We start from the raw sequence: 21,632 nt of genomic DNA on the forward strand, positions 1-21,632 counted from the left end.
AGACTATGGAAGTAGAATTATCTCACATCAACTTATATATATCAATATGATATTAATACATATGCATATATTAATAAATATACAAATACAAATACAAATGTGATATACAAATAAATAATTTGTATAAATAAACGAGTATTTGTAAATATATTTTTGAGATTTGAAAATATATACAAATAAAATTTATAAATATAAAAATGTGACATACAAATAAATAAATAATTTGTATAAATAAACATGTGTTCGGAAATATATTTTTGAGATTTGAATATAAATATGCTTGATTTTGTATTCGTATTTATATTGAATTTGCATATATGGATCGCTTTTTTGCTTTTGTGTCGATGAGACATTCCTCCCACCAACCAGATGCACAAATAAACGTGACCTACACACTCCCCTGAACAACCAGCAGAGGGCACTGCAGCCAGAGCGGTCTGGGTCACAGAGCATTACATGCATTATATGCAAAATGCCCGGAGTTCTCTGCACAAAAACAATCCACGTCTTTACAGAGAGAACGCGCAACGGGCCTGAGCTTGCTGACGTTAGCGTTGTATTAGCTAATGCTAATTTATCCAGTTCATCTGAAAGACCGTGCTAGCTGCTTATTTTATTGTATCAATGCTGTTTAATGACCTTGTCCCGATGTAGATACTGATCTCTTCATCATATATCAATCATCATATGCAGGGGCGCCGCTAGGGATTTTGGGCCCCATGAAAAGAATCTTTACAGGGCCCCCAACACAGTGTCATTATTTTTTCTGTATTATAATTTCATCATCATTAGGGGCCTCTCTGGGCCCCCCTCCATCATGGGCCCCGAGAATCCGTCTCCTTTACCCCCCCTTTTCGGCGACCCTGATCATATGAACCTCCCTGGTGTGCCTGACCATGTCTATGACCGAGAACGCTCTGGCTGCAGTGCCCTCTGCTGGTTGTTCAGGGGAGTGTGTAGGTCACATTTATTTGTACATCTGGTTTGTGGGAGAAATGTCTCATCGACACAAAAACAAAAAAGCGATCTGTGGAGAGGCGGGGCCGGCAGTCCGACAGCGAGGCATGGCACACCGGAGCCCGCTCCAAGATGGCGGTGAGGAGGCGTGGACGACGAACAAGTAGCGAGGCGGGGCGCGCCGGGTTCGACGCCGCAAACAAGATCAGGTGCGTGGATCGCGCACCTGGGCACAATTGAGTAATCTCTTCTCAGTGTGTAAAAGGGCGGCAGCCGAGAACGACGGGGAAGAAGGAGTTGGAGAGCCAACAGCAACGCATGCAGCGCGGAAGAAAGCGAGAAGCAGACGCAGACGACGCGGAAGGCTGAAAAGCGAACCGAGGATCGAGCAGTGAAAGCGGCAGAGCTGAAAAGCAACCCGAAAGAGACTTTTTCTTATTGAAAAATAAAGAAGTCTACACCTGCTCGCAGAATGTCTGTGCTTGGTGGTCCTTGGAACCCACACGACGACTTGAGACCGTCACACGATCCACACATGCAAATTCAATACAAATACAAATACAAAATCAAGAATATTTATATTTAAATCTCAAAAATGTATTTACAAATACACGTTTATTTATACAAATTCTTGATTTATTTGTATGTCACATTTTTATATTTGTATATATTTTCAAATCTCAAAAATATATTTACAAATACCATACTTGCCAACCCTCCCGAATTTTCCGGGAGACTCCCGAAATTCAGCGCCAATCCCGAAAAACTCCCGGGACAAATATTCTCCCGAAAATCTCCCGATTTCCAGCCGGAGATGGAGGCCACGCCCCCTCCAGCTCCATGTGGACCTGAGTGAGGACAGCCTTTTTTCACGATGGGAGGACAACAGGGTGACAAGAAATAAATCATCCAGACTAGAGATAAATTGTATTATTATGTTTATCTTACCTAAAAATAAATATATCTATTATTAAAAAAAAAAAAAAAATAAATAAATACATTTTTACTATATTTTGCTAAAAACATCAACATTTATTGTATTTTTATTTGTATTTTTTCTGACTCTTTATTACATCCAGCCATAGAATTATACATTAAAATAAACATATTCGAAATAATTCATTCTAAATTATCATAATAATTCATTTAAAATGACCATATTTAATTATTAAAATAATTGCTTGTTTATCAACAAGTTTAGCATTTTATTCATTATATTTTGAAGCTCTCAGAAGCCAAGTTATGTTATATTCCTTAATATTTATTTATGCAAGTTTGAAGTATCAATGATCTAAACACAGTTTTGTTTGCATATTTTCAGGATATATATATATATTAGAGATGCGCGGTTTGCGGGCACAACCGCGGAGTCCGTGGATTATCCGCGGATCGGGCAGATGAAATTTTAAAAAATTAGATTTTATCCGCGGGTCGGGTCGGGTCGGGTCGGGCGGTTGAAAAAAAAAAAAAAGATTTTAAATAGATTCAGGCGGGTGGCAGTTAAACCAATTCGGAAATATATATACAGTACATAGTTAAATGTTGTTACCCACATACGAAAAACGAGCAGGCACCTGCAGCATATGCCACAACAGAAGAAAAAAAAGAAGAAGAGATGGACACTTTACGGAGCGGAGAAGGGACGCCTCGCCGGAGTCCGGGACCGAGGCCCCTTCCCCCGAGAGGGCCCCACCGGGAGCCGTAGCTGAGGCGATCCGCGAGAAGGGCCCGACGCACGTCCAGGGTCACCACCGCGCCCACCGCACCGACACCCCGCCTCGTCCGCCTTCGGCGCAACAGGTAAGCAGCTTACCTGCCCGCCACCCCCGTGGCCGGGGGCGCGTAACAGGGGTCACTCCGCGCGCAGTGCGCTCACGAAAGGGGTGGGGCTCACCCTGGTTGATATAGACAGCAGCAGGACGGTGGCCATGGAAGTCGGAACCCGCTAAGGAGTGTGTAACAACCCACCTGCCGAATCAACTAGCCCTGAAAATGGATGGCGCTGGAGCGTCGGCACCATACCCGGCCGTCGCCGGCAGCGAGACGCGCTTGGAGGTGCGCTCAGCGCGGCTCCCATATGATTGCGCACTGGTGTGCGTCTGGGCCGTGACAGCGTGGCACGCGAATGTCTGTGCTGCATTGGATCAGTCTCCTTTCTTTAACAGGCAAAAGCTTTATAACCTCACTAATGCCTTGCATCGTCTATATTAGATATATAACAACGGGCGGGTGCGGGCGGATGCGGTTCTGATTAAATGTTAGGTCGGGTGGATGGCGGATGGTTGACGACTTTCTGATGCGGTTGCGGATGAAATAATTGCCTATCCGCGCATCTCTAATATATATATATATATATATATGAAATTCTTGACTTGGTGAATTCTAGTTGTCAATATACTCCTCCCCTCTTAACCACGCCCTGACCCACCCCCGACCACGCCCCCACCCCCCACCTCCCGAAATCGGAGGTCTCAAGGTTGGCAAGTATGACAAATACACGTTTATTTATACAAGTTATTTATTTGGATGTTACATTTGTATTTGTATATTTATTAATATATGCATATGTATTAATATCATATTGATATGTATAAGTTGATGTGAGACAAGTCTACTTCTATAGGAGACAAGTTACACATAATGTAAATAAACGACTGGTGGAGTCGCATGTTGGTGACGTCATCAACGAACGCCGCCCAGCTGCTCCTGTCTTCATAACACATGTCAGCGACCTTTTACTCTTTGGTTTCCGTTCTTCTGTACTTTGCTCCTACATGGTCTCTAGATAAGCATGTTACTTTTGAGGAGAGCCGTCTTTCCGGTGGTGCGGACGAAGTGCGGTCGCTGCTTTTGTTCCTCTCCAAGTCTCCAAATGGACAGAAAAGTGAGCCGCGGACTAGTAGTAACATTCGTATTTCTGCGTCTCCATCGCTCGGGTTTCTTCTATACAAACTCAATAATGTTTATTTTCTCTGCAGGGTTTGGTGCTGGGAGTGTTCGAGAAGAAGGGGGAGAAGGGGAATCTTCAACTGACGGAGGCTGCGGCAGGGTTTGACCGCAAAGTGTCTGGGAAACTGTCCGAACTCCTAAAAATGTTTGTTTATCTTCTTTATCATGTTTAGTCGCCATTTTTCCCCCAAGTCATGCGTCAGGACTTTAAATAACATGAATAATATACTGTCGTATATTTAAACAGAAATGGGGATAGGTTGATTGGCAACACTAAAAAAAATGACCCTAGTGTGTGAATGTGAGTGTGAATGTTGTCTGTGATGAGGTGGCGACTTGTCCAGGGTGTATTGATTGAGACTTTTATTAGTAGATTGCACAGTACTGTACATATTCCGTACAATTGACCACTAAATGGTAACACCCGAATAAGTTTTTCAACTTGTTTAAGTCGGGGTCCACGTTAATCAATTCATGGTATAAATATATACTATCAGCATAATACAGTCATCACACAAGTTAATCATCAGAGTATATACATTGAATTATTTACATTATTTACCATCCGGGGGGTGGGTTGTGGGGGGGGGGGGTTTGGGTTAGGTTTGGTTGATATCAGCACTTCAGTCATCAACAATTATATCATCTGAGAAATTGACATTTAAACAGTGTAGGTCTGAGTTGGTAGGATATGTACAGAGAGCAGTGAACAAAGTGAGCTCAGAAAGCATGAGAACAAGTATATACATTTGATTATTTACAATCCGGGGATGTGGTGGGGGGAGGGTGTTAGTCAAGGGTTGAAGTTGTCTGGAGGTGTTCTTTAAGTGCGGTTTTGAAGGATAGAGATGCACTTTCTTTTACACCTGTTGGGAGTGCATTCCATATTGATGTGGCATAGAAGGAGAATGAGTTAAGACCTTTGTTAGATCAGAATCTGGGTTTAACATGGTTTGTGGAGCTCCCCCTGGTGTTGTGGTTATGGCGGTCATTTACGTTATGGAAGTAGTTTGACATGTACTTCGGTATCAGGGAGGTGTAGCGAATTTTATAGACTAAGCTCAGTGCAAGTTTTACTCTGTCCTCCACCCTGAGCCAGCCCCGCCTTCTGCCTGAATGCAGCTGAGATAGGCTCCAGCCATACTTGCCAACCCTCCCGAATTTTCCGGGGGACTCCTGAATTTCAGTTCCTCTCCCGAAAATCTCCCGGGACAACCATTCTCCCGAATTTCTCCCGATTTCCAACCGGACCTGAGTAAGGACAGCCTGTCGTCACGTCCACTTTTCATGCCGGCCCACTCACGTTATAACATCTACAGCTTTTGGAGCTCAGTGCGCAACTGCACACACAACAAGAAGGAGACTATTACATATGTCTCTGTTATCCATAGGTTTATCTATAACCCATAAAGTAGGCAGGCACGGAGCTATTTCTCAGCGTGTGTTTATTCCAGCCGGCACGTTAATACGCTGACACACAACTTCCGGATTCCCACCATGCATTGCTTCAAAACTACGGCAAGTAGTAATGTCCAAATAAAGATAGTGACAGAGAATAGAACGAGGATGGACAATTCAACCCTAAATTCATTCCTTTCCTGCAAATTAAATTTCACCTATGCTCCTTCAAAGGCTGTGCTACTGGCTGCAAAGCATTGCACTTTCAAATACAACAATGAATAGAGAGGAGTGTTATGTGTCTGTTTATGTGTAAATAAATGAACACTGAAATTCAAGTTGTTGTTTTTTAATATATATATATATATATATATATATATATATATATATATATATATATATATATATAAAATAAATACTTGAATTTCAGTGAATTCTAGCTATAAATATACTCCTCTCCCCTTAACCCTGCCTGCCCCGCCCAACCCGACCCCGCCCACCTCAAACCTCCCCCCAGAAAAATCTTGATGCTGAGTGCCAAGCATTTTTATAGTCTTTGGTAAGACATTTTTATAGTCTTTTAGTATGACTCACAACCTCCCGGTCTCAGGGCGGACACTCTAACCACTGGCCCACTGAGCTGGTATAGTTGCAGTGTTTCTTCAACGTTTTACCCAATAATATCTGACAAGATAAGATAATCCGAGTATATTTTCTTGTCTTCAAGGTAAACTGTACAATTCGTTTATACCCGAATAAAAGTGTGCCGCTATTTTTCTTAAAGCAGCACTAAGTAACTTTTCAACCGTCATCAAATATTTTCATAACTTTTGGGATGATACATGGATTTACAACTAGTTGAATGCAGGGTTTTTCCTGGCTCAAATTGAGGCAGAGGTGGTACAATCCTGACCATGCGCCAGAATTTGAACGCAAAAAAAATTATAGTTTTTTTTTTTTAAATTTACGGTAATATGCTGTAAAGAGGCAGCACGGTGGGAGAGGGGTTAGTGCATCTGCCTCACAATACGAAGGTCCTGAGTAATCTTGGGTTCAATCCCAGGCTCTGGATCTTTCTGTGTGGAGTTTGCATGTTCTCCCCGTGACTGCGTGGGTTCCCTCCGGGTACTCCGGCTTCCTCCCACCTCCAAAGACATGCACCTGGGGATAGGTTGATTGGCAACACTAAAATTGGCCCTAGTGTGTGAATGTGAGTGTGAATGTTGTCTGTCTATCTGTGTTGGCCCTGTGATGAGGTGGCGACTTGTCCAGGGTGTACCCCGCCTTCCGCCCGATTGTAGCTGAGATAGGCTCCAGCGCCCCCCGCAACCCCAAAGGAAATAAGCGGTAGGAAATGGATGGATGGATGCTGTAAAGAACACTGTAAAATGTATTGTAATTTGTATTAATTTGATGGGTAGTTTGCTGTATATATGTATGGGCTCTCTCTTTCTCTTTGTTTCTTTCTTTCTCTCCCTCTCTTCCTCTCTCTCTGTCGGCCCTCAAACACATTTTCTTCGCCCAATGCGGGCCCCAAGTCAAAATGTTTAGACACCCCTGTTTTAGGGCATCAGATGACGACGCTCTTACACAGTCATCGCAGTCAGTATTTTTCATAATGCTTCTGCTAAAGTTACTGTATCTAAACAGAATCATGCAATCTTGTCTTTTCAAAGTTCCGGACCGGGTCTCAAGAAAGGCAAAAGCAGAATATTCTACGGAATCCACGAGGTAAGAAAGTGGCAGCCATAGAAAAAGAAGATCATAACATGAGGAGTTACCACATGTCTGTTCTCCAGGAGTTCCCGTGCGTCGCTGTGGTCGGGCTGGATGATGCCACAGCAGGTGTGTGCGGGGCAGAGAACTGGGACACTGCCAAGGAGAACATCCGACAAGCCGTGTCGGGTAAGATGCCCTGCTTGTCTCACTCCGAAGATGTTTGGCGCTTAGGTGGCCAACCTGGTTGACGGATGTTCTGCTTCTTTGCTTTCAGCTGGCTGTCGGGTACTTCAGGACCTGGAGGTGACGCATGTGGAGGTGGACGGCTGCGGCGATGCCCAGGCGGCAGCAGAGGGCGCTCTTCTGGGCTTGTTTCAGTACGACCAGCTGAAATCCAAGAAGAAGCCTAAAGTGACAGTGCAGCCTCACGGAAGGTACATCTGGCATGAAATCGTTATTTTACGACACCATTTTGCACTGCCTTATTGCTTCAAACGGTGGCCATTATGGGGTTTATTTACTCAACTGCAGAGAGAGTACCTAGTGCAGTGGTTCTTAACCTTGTTGGAGGTACCGAACCCCACCAGTTTCATATGCGCATTCACCGAACCCTTTTTTAGTGAAAAATAAAATGTTTTTTTTTTCAAATTCAAGACAGTTATATGTTTTTGGTAACACTTTAGTATTGGGAACATATTCTAAGTAACAAAGACTTAATTTAGAGTTATTTGGTGAGGGGTTAGGGCCAGGGTTAGAGGGTCAGGGTTATAATAAGGCCTTTCCGAATAAGGCATTAATAAGTACTTAAAGTTAAAGTGCCAATGATTGTCACACACACACTAGGTGTGGCGAAATTATTCTCTGCATTTGACCCATCACCCTTGATCACCCCCTGGGAGGTGAGGGGAGCAGTGAGCAGCAGTGGTGGCCGCGCCCGGGAATCATTTTTGGTGATTTAACCCCCAAGTCCAACCCTTGATGCTGAGTGCCAAGCAGGGAGGTAATGGGTCCCATTTTTATAGTCTTTGGTATGACTCGGCCGGGGTTTGAACTCACAACCTACCGATCTCAGGGCGGACACTCTAACCACTAGGCCACTTAATAATGACTAGTTAAGAGCCAATATGTTACTAATTTGCATGTTAATAAGCAACTCATTAATGGTGAATATGTTCCCCATACTAAAGTGTTACCATGTTTTTTTACTGGTGCATAAAATGAACAGTGCATGAACTCACAACAAATGACACACCTGCAAATCAGTGTGACTTCTGCTGTTGTCGTATCCGTAATACGCCGATAGGGAGAAGTTTTTATTTACATGATGAGTCGGGTGTGTCTTGACCTCCGCCGAACCCCTGAGCCTGACTCACCGAACCCCTAGGGTTCGATCGAACCCAGGTTAAGAACCACTGACCTAGTGTCTATCAGGGGTAAGGCATTAATTGAGGGGACAGGGGCTTTATTTGTAAAAGTACAATTTTATGATAATATTACATGTTATTTTCTCCATTAAACAATTAGTTATTAATAAGTGTATCAAAGTCCATAGTCACCCAGTAAAATTACCTGTTATTTTGTTACATACCATTTTGGGATATGTATATTGTATAAAAGAATATGTAATAAATAGCCACACCAAAAGGAACACCTTACTGTATTTCTTATGTGTGTGATTGAACTTAGTGCCGATTCGACGGCGTGGGCGAAAGGAGTCCTGTACGCAGAAGGCCAAAACCTGGCCCGCCTCCTCATGGAAGCCCCGGCCAATCACATCACTCCTACTGCTTTTGCCAACACCATCCAAGAGAAGTTGGCGCAGCATGGTGACCGGGTCAAAGTCCAAAAGAGGTTTGTTTGTTTATTAACGTTTTCCTACAGAGTACAGCTAGAATTTTACTGGTTCAGACCACACACCAGCATACTTTTTTCCCCCCCTAATCAGTATTGCCTGGCCACTCGTTGCGGCTTCTCAACGAAAAATGGAAAAAAATTATATTGTTTGAATGAAAAATTAGGATTAATTTTCCTATACACAATTTTATCACAGTGCTGTAAATGCATATTGCATAGTAAAAAAAAGCACCCTACGATAACACAGCTATGTCCAACAGAAATCCATTGTTTTGCACTTTCAGATCCCAGGCATGGATAGAGGAGCAAGGCATGGGAGCATTCCTCAGCGTGTCCAAAGGCTCAGAGGAGCCCCCTGTCTTCCTAGAGCTGCATTACAACGGTTCCCCAGACAGCAAGCAGGCCCCGCTGCTTCTTGTCGGCAAGGGAATCACATTTGACAGGTAAAAGCAACACGCTCATGACCAGAACCAGCCCGTGGTGTTAACACACTATGCGGCTGTTTAGGCCCACCCCTTTAAAACAGACTGTAAAATGTACAAATTCATGTGCGTTACGTGATTTTTTAAATTTGGTGGCTTGGGATTTTGTAAAGATTTGAATTTTTTTATATGTTTTATTTAAATCCATCAGTTTTAAAATACGGCGTCATAAAAGTTCAGATAAAATACAGTACAGGCCAAAAGTTTGGACACCTTCTCATTGAGTGCGTTTTCTTTATTTTCATGACTATTTACATTGTAGATTGTCACTGAAGGCATCAAAACTATGAATGAACACATGTGGAGTTATGTACTTAACAAAAAAAGGTGAAATAACTGAAAACATGTTTTATATTCTAGTTTCTTCAAAATAGCCACCCTTTGCTCTGATTACTGCTTCGCACACTCTTGGCAATCTCTCGATGAGCTTCAAGCACACCTGTGAAGTGAAAACCATTTCAGGTGACTACCTCTTGAACTTCATCGAGAGAATGCCAAGAGTGTGCAAAACAGTAATCAGAGCAAAGGGTGGCTATTTTGAAGAAACTAGAATATAAAACATGTTTTCAGTTATTTTACCTTTTTTTGTTAAGTACATAACTCCACATGTTCATAGTTTTGATGCCTTCAGTGACAGTCTACAATGTAAATTAGTCATGAAAATAAAGAAAATGCATTGAATGAGAAGGTGTGTCCAAACCTTTGGCCTGTACTGTACATTTTGCTGTCAAAGATCAATAATAAGAATGCCATCCATCCATTTTCTACCGCTTGTCCCTTCTGGGGTGGCGGGGGGTGCTGGAGCCTATCTCAGCTACATTCGGGCGGAAGGCGGGGTACACCCTGGACAAGTCGCCACCTCATCACAGCAATAATAAGAATGTTTAAGTCAAATTAGGAATGTGTAACACAACCTCCACCCCCTTGCAAAAATGCAAAATGGTTCATTCCTTCTGGACAAATCCAGCATGGAACACTTCCCTATCAACCGACTTCATGACATCTTCAAAGCTCACAATAATGCATTCACACACAGCACCAACATTTGGGGACCAGGATTAGGTAATTGAAGAAAGATAAAAAATATTTTTTTTAAATGTGTGGCAGCATCGGACAAAGTTATGTTTAGGTTTCACTTTTTCATCTGATACAGTAGCACAATTGTGGTGCGTTCAAAGAGCCTTGATAAAAGTTTGAAACAGATGCGTCACTTTTTAAAAGATAGGGGAGCCTTAACCCCCAGTATATGCACTATAAATTATAATTATATTGATGATGTATTATTATGATAATTATTATCCGCTAATGATAATCCTACATTAATTATAAGTTTTTCCATACAAAATCATGGAGACTGTGTTTTTAAAAGGCTAGTTCCAAAGTCATTATGTGAATAATTAGTTTTAAAGTGCATGGAAACATAATAAATGTGTGTGTATGTAGGGCGGTGATGTTAAGTTTAGGGTGGGGTGAGGGCCGTTTTGGAGTTTATTAATAAATAAGTAAATATAAAGACCTGAATGGGGCCACGAAAAGCCTGCTGATGACTCCGGTGCGTTTGCATACATTTTCTCTCTGCAGCGGCGGCATTTCTCTGAAGCCTTCCGCCTCGATGGATATGATGAGGGCCGATATGGGTGGAGCCGCCACTGTGTGCGCGTCTGTCGTCACGGCAGCGACCCTCAAACTGCCGATCAACATCATCGGTGAGCGTTTCGATTGGCATGGGGCTATCATTCGCGATACCTATTAACAATTGGTAATACTGTGGGTTTTTTTGTTTCCCCCAGGTCTGGCTCCGCTCTGTGAGAACATGCCCAGCGGAAAGGCCACCAAACCAGGTGATGTGGTCACGGCTAAGAATGGAAAAACAATCCAGGTACCATGGTTAGACCTTAGCATCCCTACATATTATGCTAACATATGTATTCAAAATGTATTTTGATGTTATTGAACGTGCAGGTTGACAACACAGATGCAGAGGGAAGGCTGATCCTCGCTGACGCACTTTGTTACGCACACACTTTCAACCCCAGAGCTGTCGTCAACGTCGCCACATTGACAGGTGGAATTGGTTATTGAATCCCACTCTCAAAACATTTGTTATTCACACAGTTGTATTTTGGATGAAACTGAATTTTTATTTGTAGTGTTTTGATAAATTACAGGATGCCTGGTGTGCCAAATTTGTAGTTATGCACAACCATCCATTTAGTTATTCATTTGACATCAAAATATAACATTTTTAGCACATGGTTAAATTTGAACTTAATTCAATAATTCTGAGTACTGGTCCTACATTGACATTATTTTTTAATAAATTTATAATTTAAAGTATGTTTTTACAAAAATAATAATAATTGTGGTGGTATACGTGCGTTTAGTTACAATGTAGACATCATATTTACCATTTCACATTCCAACATGTCCGTAAAGGAAAAAATAGCTGCATTGACATTGGAATTACTTAAAGATAAAAACAAAAGGTAGGTTTTTTTACACACGTTTTGGATTAAAATCAATCAAATTTTATTTGTATAGGCCTTTTACCGGTAATCACAAATGTCTCAAAGGGCTTCACAAACTCCATCTGCTGATATATTTATTTATTTATTTTTAAATTGGTAAAATTTAATTCATCTCCTGAGATATATATATATATATATATATATATATATATATATATATATATATATATATATATATATATATATATATATATATATATATATATATATATATATATAAATAAACTACAAAATGAATATCCCACCTGGTCGGTCACATATGATTTTCTTTTTTTTATCAGATTAATCACATTTTGTAATTTCGATTAATTTACAGGTGATTACTCGCTTTCATAATTAAAATGTGCTTGAGAAAACATCCCAATATTTTCACACAAAGGCAATTGTATTGTTTATTTATTGCTTAAAAAATCGAAATAAATTGCATAATAATCTTAAGTGTGTTCTTGATTAACGCAATATTTTTTGTGATTAATTACATTAGTTAACTTGTTAATTATGAGAGCCCTAATATATAGTTTACTGGCTGGACAATACATGAATTTGAAGCAAGTTCACATTTTGTATCTTTACACCACTACATTTAATTTTAACAGGAATAAAATGTATTTTAATTAAATCCTAGTTTACCAACTTTCCCACTAAGTTGCTAACCCACCCAGAAACAGTGATTTGATTACCTTGTCTACGACCATGTGTTAATATTGACTTTGTCTCCAAGGCGCAATGGATGTCGCGCTGGGCTCAGCCGCGACTGGAGTCTTCACAAACTCCGATTGGCTGTGGGGGGAGCTACATAAGGTCTGCACTACAAACACATCTCCCAGTGCCTCCTTTGTGACACAAAGAGCATGTGTGTGTACGTGTGTGTGCAGGCTAGTGTGGTGACAGGTGACAGAGTGTGGCGGATGCCTCTGTTCCAGCATTACACCAAACAGGTGACGGACTCCCAGTTGGCAGACCTCAACAACATCGGCAAGTACAGCCGGTACGTATCTCGCTACTAGAGATGTCCGATAATATCGGACTGCCGATATTATCGGCCGAAAAATGCTTTAAAATGTAATATCGAAATCTGTTTCAAAAAGTTAAATTTATGACTAAAATGCCACTGTACGGAGTGGTACACGGACGTAGGGAGAAGTACAGAGCGCCAATAAACCTTAAAGGCACTGCTTTTGCGTGCCGGCCCAATCACATAATTTCTACGGCTTTTCACACACACAAGTGAATGCAGTCATACTTGGTCAACAGCGATAGAGGTCACACTGAGGGTGGCCGTATAAACAACTTTAACACTGTTACAAATATGCGCCACACTGTGAACCCACACCAAACAAGAATGACAAACACATTTCGGGAGAACATCCACATTGTAACACAACATAAACACAACAGAACAAATACCCAGAACCCCTTGCAGCACTAACTCTTCCGGGACGCTACAATATACACCCCCGCTACCCCCTCAACCTCCTCATGTCCCAAATTCCAAGTTGCTGTTTTGAGGCATGTTAAAAAAAAAAAATGCACTTTGTGACTTCAATAATAAATATGGCAGTGCCATGTTGGCATTTTTTTCCATAACTTGAGTTGATTTATTTTGGAAAACCTTGTTACATTGTTTAATGCATCACAACAAAATTAGGCATAATAATGTGTTAATTCCATGACTGTATATATCGGTATCGGTTGATATCGGAATCGGTAATTAAGAGTTGGACATTATAGGAATATCGGATATCGGCAAAAAAGCCATTATCGGACATCTCTACTCACTACATTTTCTAATGGCAGCGTCTGCATCTGCAAACTTAACAGCTTTTTCCAAATTTTTTGTAGTCTTTAATGCCGTCTGACCGGTTAATTTTCCTCGTAGGTCCGGCGGAGCGTGCACGGCAGCTGCCTTCCTGAAAGAGTTTGTCACATCTCCTCATTGGGCTCACTTGGACATTGCTGGAGTGATGAGTAACAAAGATGAAATCCCCTACCTGAAAAAAGGCATGTCTGGAAGACCAACACGCACGCTGGTGGAGTTTGCAGCCGCCTTGGCTCACCAAGGCTAACCAAATGACAAACACAATAAATGGTCAATTGGTAACTTAAAACATGCAAAAATGTAGTGGATACCTAAATTATTGGGGAAAAAAATCATCATTCTTAGTTTTTAACATAATTTGTGTTAATTTTGAGAGGACCATTCAGCACTGTTTGATTGATGTAGTGTATATACTAATAAATGTTATGATCAAACATACTGGGGTTTCATCGTAAAACAACTTTGTAGAAAAAAATGTGTTTGCATCACAGATTTTGTTCCGCTCATATTTTAAATATTGACAGGAATGTTCACTATACTGCACACAACTTGATTAGGCCCCATGCACATGCGCTAACAATCCAGGAAGTTGATGTTAGAAGGGTATATATCTCTGCGCAGCCGCAGCTCGGTATATTTCATCCGGCCCAGTGATGGCGTCGTCCATGAGCGGTATGTTTCCCGGTCAGCAACCGCCAAATCCACACACCGTCCCTGGAGCGGGTGCACCGGGCCAACCCGGATTCCCCGGTACGGCGAACCGGAGCCAGGGAAGCAACACGCTGGTGGATGAACTGGAGGCGTCATTTGAGGTGCGGGATGCTAACAGGCTAATCTTGCGGTAGCTGCTAGTGCTAATTGTTGTTAGCACGATAGTCGACAGATTATGATGTACATCTCTACACTTATATAGTATATTTTTAGTTATGATTATACCTCGTTGACTATGTAGATAATTATAATGTTTTAAATAAATGTGAACAATTTGTATAGTATTTTTTTTTATATTAAGCTTTTGCTTGGATTTTACTGACGTCACGTCCGGCTCCCGTCCAGCTCATTAAATATGCGTGGTGGTCAAACTAGCTCTGTTCTCAATGTACTAGGCGCCATTTAGCCTATTTCGAAGTAAAAATGTACGGCTGTACGAATCGTTTAAATCGCGAAAAGGATTATAGTTTCTTCAGAGTTCCTCGACCGGTAATCAAAAATGGGGGAAGAGTGCAAGATTTTACGAAACGACGATAAAAGCAGCTCACACTCTAGTCCGGGGGTCTGCAACCCATGCGGCTCTTTAGTGGCTCCCTGGGACATTTTTAATAAAGGATTGAAAATGGAAAAAATGGGGGAAATACTTTTTTAATATGTTTTTTGTTTTGAGGACAAACATGACACATACATTCTGAATTGTTAGAAAGCCCACTGTTTAATACGTTTGTGTGTATGCTTCACTGATGAGTATTTGGTGAACATTGTTTTGTCCCACTAATTTCGGCGGTTCTTGAACTCACCATAGTGTGGACTGTCACACAACAGTTTGTTTACATGTAACATCTTCCACTCCTTTGTCTCATTTTGTACACCAAACGTTTTATGCTGTGCGTGAATGCACAAAGGTGAGCTGCGTTGATGTTATTAACTTGTTGGAGTGCTAACTAGGCATATATCGTCAGTGTATGACTGCAGGCTCATCAATGCTAACATGCTATTTAGGCTAGCTGTATGTACATATTGCATCATTATGCCTCATTTGTAGGTATATTTGAGCTAATTTAATGAGCTAATTTAATATTCTTTACTTTTATCTTCTTTGTATATGATTTAGTTTTGCATGAAGATATGCACCTGGGGATAGGTTGATTGGCAACACTAAATTGGCCCTAGTGTGTGAATGTGAGTGTGAATGTTGTCTGTCTGTGTTGGCCCTGTGATGAGGTGGCGACTTGTCCAGGGTGTACCCCGCCCTCCGCCCAAATGCAGCTGATATAGGCTCCAGCACCCCCCGCGACCCTGAACGGGACAAGAGGTAGAAAATGGAGGGATGGATGGATGTCTCATGACACATGATCTGTATGTAATATTGGGTGCATTTCTGATAGTTGTTTGTGTGCCATGTTGTTCCAGACCACAGCAAACATTACCAAGCTCGCCAAAGATTGTAATAAATGTTCTAAAAGAAGACAGCCTGCCGTTTCCTTTAACTTGGACACACATATCTATACCTTTGGCCATTAAAAGACAGTAATTTCCAGGAGTTATCTCACATTCTGAGTAGCCTCGGATTTACTAATAGTTTCTAATGTTGTAAAAATGTGTAGAATAAATATTACATTTCAACATTTCTGTCAACGAAAATTTGCTTCAGCCTGCGACACATGGTCATTTTAGTAGTAGGCTAATAGAGCTAATATAGACACTTACGTTATGTGTTGCCTTCATTATAAGACTTATGTAAGGCTTTTAATTTTTTGCGGCTCCAGACAGATTTATTTTTTGTATTTTTGGTCCGTTTTGGGCTGCCGACCCCTGCTCTAGTCCAAGGGAGCAGAGTCGAAGAATGAATGAGTTTGCAGTGATCACTTCTTTAAAGGTTTGTTTGATATACTTTTAACATTTATTATTTCCCATTCAACTTATATTTTGATAGTATTTGTATTTCTTAAACACATGTTTGCTACGAGCATTATAAAAAGCACCAGCTCGGCCAGTCTAAATTAAATAAAGCAATTATGAGCAAAACCTACAAGAGTTAAGATTTTACCAAAGGCAACAATCATCAATGAATATTTCTACACATACACAATGTTGACATATATAGTTATATTTTTACAAAAATGGCGAAAAACACGCTACGTGTAACAGCAACAATCATGGTGTGGACGCGAAATCTTGAAAAGCATCCTTACCTGAGCAAAAACAACACATATATTTATCCAACAGAGTCTTGATACCAATTTCCTTGACCAGGCCACACACAAAGAAGTTGTAGACCTCCATGCTTTTCCAAGTTTCCATCTGTTTTGTCCTGTAGAATTGCGTCTGGAGCACAATAGTTCGATATGTCTGGAAACGTGACCGACGTATAATCCTCAATATCACTCGACTCGACAAATCTTTTTTATATGAAGTAAAAGGAATCTATTCCATTGCATAGTTAGATTTTTATCTGCTTTTTGCAGGAAGATTTAAGCCTCTTTTGTACTCAGGAAAATTTGCGCGCTGCTTACTGTACAACAACCATCTTGGCTTGGTTGACCACCACTGGTTTTCAAGTCCCGTGACGGAACCAATGCTTCCAGGTTCAAGTCAAACTGGGAATTATGCCTTTCTGGTGTCATTTGAATATTATGACACTTTAGAAATTATTAATTTAATTACAAACCCCGTTTCCATATGAGTTGGGAAATTGTGTTAGATGTAAATATAAACGGAATACAATGATTTGCAAATCCTTTTCAACCCATATTCAGTTGAATGCACTACAAAGACAACATATTTGATGTTCAAACTCATCAACTTTATTTTTTTTTTGCAAATAATAATTAACTTAGAATTTCATGGCTGCAACACGTGCCAAAGTAGTTGGGAAAGGGCATGTTCACCACTGTGTTACATCACCTTTTCTTTTAACAACACTCAATAAACGATTGGGAACTGAGGAAACTAATTGTTGAAGCTTTGAAAGTGGAATTCTTTCCCATTCTTGTTTTATGTAGAGCTTCAGTCGTTCAACAGTCCGGTGTCTCCGCTGTCGTATTTTACGCTTCATAAAGCGCCACACATTTTCGATGGGAGACAGGTCTGGACTGCAGGCTGGCCAGAAAAGTACCCGCACTCTTTTTTTACAAAGCCACGCTGTTGTAACACGTGCTGAATGTGGCTTGGCATTGTCTTGCTGAAATAAGCAGGGGCGTCCATGAAAAAGACGGCGCTTAGATGGCAGCATATGTTGTTCCAAAACCTGTATGTACCTTTCAGCATTAGTGGTGCCTTCCCAGATGTGTAAGTTACCCATGCCAGGGGGGTGTACCTCGCCCCATCCTTTCTTGTGAAAGACTTAGCATTTTTTGGGAAGCTGTTTTTATACCCAATCATGGCACCCACCTGTTCCCAATTAGCCTGCACACCTGTGGGATGTTCCAAATAAGTGTTTGATGAGCATTCCACAACTTTATCAGTATTTATTGCCACCTTTCCCAACTTCATTGTCACGTGTTGCTGGCATCAAATTCTAAAGTTAATGATTATTTGCAAAAAATAAAATGTTTATCAGTTTGAACATCAAATATGTTGTCTTTGTAGCATATTCTACTGAATATGGGTTGAAAATTATTTGCAAATCATTGTATTCCGTTTATATTTACATCTAACACAATTTCCCTACTCATATGGAAACAGGGTTTGTATGATAATGCAGTATTATTACAGTATTGCAAAAAAAACTGAACACTTTGATGAATGCAGTCATTTTTTGATGTTTGTTACCTTGCGTTTTTAATAGGGTAGTGAGTCAAATGTTGTAATAACCAATGCATTCGTTTTTTTAGGCATGTTTCGCATCATTGGTAAGCCAGGACTATGTCAATGGCACCGACCAGGAAGAGATCCGAACCGGTCAGTGAGCTCTAATGTTTGATTTTGTACCACGACTCTCGCATAATGTTTAGTATTTTTAATATTTTGTCGCGATTGTGGCTTACAGGTGTGGATCAGTGCATCCAAAAATTCCTGGATGTGGCCCGGCAAACAGAGTGCTTCTTCCTGCAGAAAAGGCTCCAATTATCTGTGCAGAAACCAGAGCAGGTGGTCAAAGAGGTACCCGCAAAGTCGCATGCAGCATATATTAGGTCATTGTGTCACCTTTTTTTTCTCGCACTTTTACTCTCGCTGCAGGATGTGTCGGAGCTTCGCAACGAGCTGCAAAGGAAAGAGATGCTGGTTCAGAAGCACCTGTCCAAACTGCACCACTGGCAACAAGTGCTGGAGGACGTTAGCGGGCAGCATCGCAAGCCCTCGGACCTCCCGCCCCCCGGACCGCTAGGCTTCATAGAGCAGCCATCGGCTGGTATGGCCCCCGCCCCTTTAAAGCCAAACTAACTGGGTAGGAGAAGTGCTTTCACAAAGAAGCGCTCGGATTTGGACTACTCTTGCATGTCAAAATGAGCTGAACGAATCGGGCAAGCAGAGAACGCCTACAACATAAACTGAACATTTGCAACACATTATTTTTCGACTTCCATCGAAACAAGGCTTGACTGGTTAATCAGTTAGCATGATTTCACTAAACCAGTTTCCATGAAACTATGGACTCACATTTTGCTGAAGCATGAGGAATCATGTTCACTTTTTGCCATGTGCACTGTGGTCAAACGAGGCAGTGACCCACCAGATCGAGCTGAAACAATAACCAACAGCGAGAGAGACAGTACGCAACACTGCCACCTACTGGACTGGAGTGGAACTTATTGACAGGCCCATTGGGATTTTTCAATCAATTACTCTATTGCAGGGGTCCCCAAACTACGGCCCGTGGGCCGGATACAGCCCACCAGAGTCCAAAATCCGGCCCGTGGGAAGCATATATATATACACCGTATTTTTCGGAGTATAAGTCGCTCCGGAGTATAAATCGCACCGGCCGAAAATGCCTAATAAAGAAGGAAAAAAACATATATAAGTCGCACTGGAGTATAAGTTGCATTTTTTGGGGAAATTTATTTGCTAAAACCCAACACCAAGAATAAACATTTGAAAGGCAATTTAAAATAAATAAAGAATAGTGAACAACAGGCTGAATAAGTGTACGTTATATGAGGCATAAATAACCAACTGAGAACTTGCCTGGTATGTTAACGTAACATATTATGGTAAGAGTCATTCAAATAACTATAACATATAGAACATGCTATACGTTTACCAAACAATCCGTCACTTCTAATCGCTAAATCCCATGAAATCTTATACGTCTAGTCTCTTACGTGAATGAGATAAATAATATTATTTGATATTTTACGGTAATGTGTTGATAATTTCACGCATAAGTCGCACCCCCGGCCAAACTATGAAAAAAATTGCGACTTATAGTCCGAAAAATACGGTATATACAGTGTGTATATATATATTTTACACACAACCCGGGCCAAATTTTTTTTTTAGCCTAATGCGGCCCCCAAGTCAAAAAGTTTGGGGACCCCTTCTCTATTGTATGCAAGTATTAGCACCATGCTTACATTTATGACAGTAAAAACTTAATTATAAGGAAAAAGTCATTTTTTATGACTTGTATTTTTCATGAAATATTACAAATGTACTTTTTCAAAATTCCCCCGTTTTTTGGTAAAATATTTGTTCCCTTGTCATTCTTTTAACTTAATTTCCCTCAGTATGTGGTTTTACTCCTATCTTTTCATCTTTTTTTTTTCATTTATTTACATACATTTTTTTCCTCGCTTTCTTTTTACTGTACAAACAGCATATTGCGGTATTCCTTCACTCTGGACTTTTGTGTTTTTGTACACCAGTGCAGATATTAAAATGCTGACATTTAAAAGAAAGCCAGGTTCTTCCTGTGGTGTAACTTACTTGAACGTTAAAGATGGCGCCACATCATAAAAATAATGAACGCTGACAGGCTGTTGCATCAAATGCATTCAGCGACTTCACACTATGACAGACTTGTTTTTGCCTGCTTCACAGCTGTCACCATTCCAGAAACTACTAGCCTCCTACAGTATTTCACAAAAGTCAGTACACTGCTTACTTGGGGGCGGTATAGCTCGGTTGGTAGAGTGGCCGTGCCAGCAACTTGAGGGTTCCAGGTTCGATCCCCGCTTCCGCCATCCTAGTCACTGCCGTTGTGTCCTTGGGCAAAACACTTTACCCACCTGCTCCCAGTGCCACCTACACTGGTTTAAATGTAACTTAGATATTGGGTATCACTATGTAAAGCGCTTTGGGTCACTAGAGAAAAGCGCTATATAAATATAATCCCCCTTCACCTATTTTGTACACAAGGGACAGTGATTCTCAAACTGGTATGTTTACCACAAGTGGAACGCCAAAGAATCACTTGATTCAAGTACAGTGTTTTATTTTCCTGGATTCTGTGTGTAGTATTACAGTGGCCTAAAATAATACACTCGTTAAATAACAACTCTGCCTTGTTGTTAATGCATACTTAGACCTAATATGCTACTGTATTTTAATGTTGGTCATTATAGGGGTACTTGGAGAGCCTAGTTTTTTGAGGTAGTATTCCAACTAGAGGTCTGCCTAATATCTGTTTCTCAGCTGTGGCCGGTGTCACTACTCGATCGGTACCGGAAGACACGTTCGGTCCATACATGCGCAAAGATTACGTCAATTCCTGGACTTGTATTTTTTTAATATTTTTTTTACGACGGAGCCTTGCGACGTCATGTTCTGTCATATTTGAAGGATTAATTAATGTTTTGTTTGAAAAAAAAAAAGAATACAAACATGAACAAGGGGTAGATAAAAAAACAAGGGAGTGTTATAGCCACATGTTCAACAATTTTTGTTTATTTTTTTATACACACCTTTATTTATAAAGTTCAACATTTACAATCAAACATATGAACAAGGACAATTAAAACAAGTACAAAAACAGTACAATACAGCGCCAGGGGGTTGTTAAATCTATAAAGTAATTACCGGTATAGTAGAATGTAACATATATACAGTATATGTAGTAATGTGTATAGTTATATGCTCATAAGCAGAGGTGTGGACTCGAGTCACATGACTTGGACTCGAGTCAGACTCGAGTCATGAATTTGATGACTTTAGACTCGACTTGACAAAATGTAAAAAGACTTGCAACTCGACTTAGACTTTAACATCAATGACTTGTGACTTCACTTGGACTTGAGCCTTTTGAATTGACATGACTTGACATGACTTGCT

At 40.8% G+C, this 21,632-nt stretch overlaps 2 protein-coding genes across 2 annotated transcripts; both read left to right on the forward strand.

The window, feature by feature from the left end:
• Nucleotides 1-3,632: 3,632 nt before the first annotated feature.
• On the forward strand, nucleotides 3,633-14,140 carry lap3 (leucine aminopeptidase 3). The gene is made up of 13 exons (XM_061984551.1): nucleotides 3,633-3,841; nucleotides 3,936-4,051; nucleotides 6,981-7,035; nucleotides 7,104-7,209; nucleotides 7,298-7,457; nucleotides 8,710-8,874; nucleotides 9,162-9,320; nucleotides 10,941-11,065; nucleotides 11,150-11,238; nucleotides 11,322-11,424; nucleotides 12,609-12,688; nucleotides 12,763-12,875; nucleotides 13,767-14,140. Exons 1-13 carry the CDS (start codon nucleotides 3,749-3,751, stop codon nucleotides 13,951-13,953), a joined length of 1,551 nt encoding a protein of 516 aa, XP_061840535.1. The 5' UTR covers nucleotides 3,633-3,748; the 3' UTR covers nucleotides 13,954-14,140.
• Nucleotides 14,141-14,348: 208 nt separating this feature from the next.
• Nucleotides 14,349-20,723, forward strand: med28 (mediator complex subunit 28). The gene is made up of 4 exons (XM_061984553.1): nucleotides 14,349-14,518; nucleotides 18,254-18,320; nucleotides 18,409-18,521; nucleotides 18,600-20,723. Exons 1-4 carry the CDS (start codon nucleotides 14,360-14,362, stop codon nucleotides 18,801-18,803), a joined length of 543 nt encoding a protein of 180 aa, XP_061840537.1. The 5' UTR covers nucleotides 14,349-14,359; the 3' UTR covers nucleotides 18,804-20,723.
• Nucleotides 20,724-21,632: the final 909 nt, after the last annotated feature.

This window comes from Nerophis lumbriciformis, linkage group LG25 (genome assembly GCF_033978685.3).
Source record: "Nerophis lumbriciformis linkage group LG25, RoL_Nlum_v2.1, whole genome shotgun sequence".
Lineage (NCBI taxonomy): Eukaryota > Metazoa > Chordata > Actinopteri > Syngnathiformes > Syngnathidae > Nerophis > Nerophis lumbriciformis.

Coding starts and splice junctions, on each gene's coding strand:
- lap3 (XM_061984551.1), top strand. CDS start 3,749: ATGTTACTTTTGAGGAGAGCCGTCTTTCCGGTGGTGCGGACGAAGTGC. Junction 8,875..9,161: donor CGGGTCAAAGTCCAAAAGAG/GTTTGTTTGTTT, acceptor TTGCACTTTCAG/ATCCCAGGCATGGATAGAGG. Junction 11,425..12,608: donor CAACGTCGCCACATTGACAG/GTGGAATTGGTT, acceptor TTTGTCTCCAAG/GCGCAATGGATGTCGCGCTG.
- med28 (XM_061984553.1), top strand. CDS start 14,360: ATGGCGTCGTCCATGAGCGGTATGTTTCCCGGTCAGCAACCGCCAAAT. Junction 14,519..18,253: donor AACTGGAGGCGTCATTTGAG/GTGCGGGATGCT, acceptor TCGTTTTTTTAG/GCATGTTTCGCATCATTGGT. Junction 18,321..18,408: donor CCAGGAAGAGATCCGAACCG/GTCAGTGAGCTC, acceptor TGTGGCTTACAG/GTGTGGATCAGTGCATCCAA.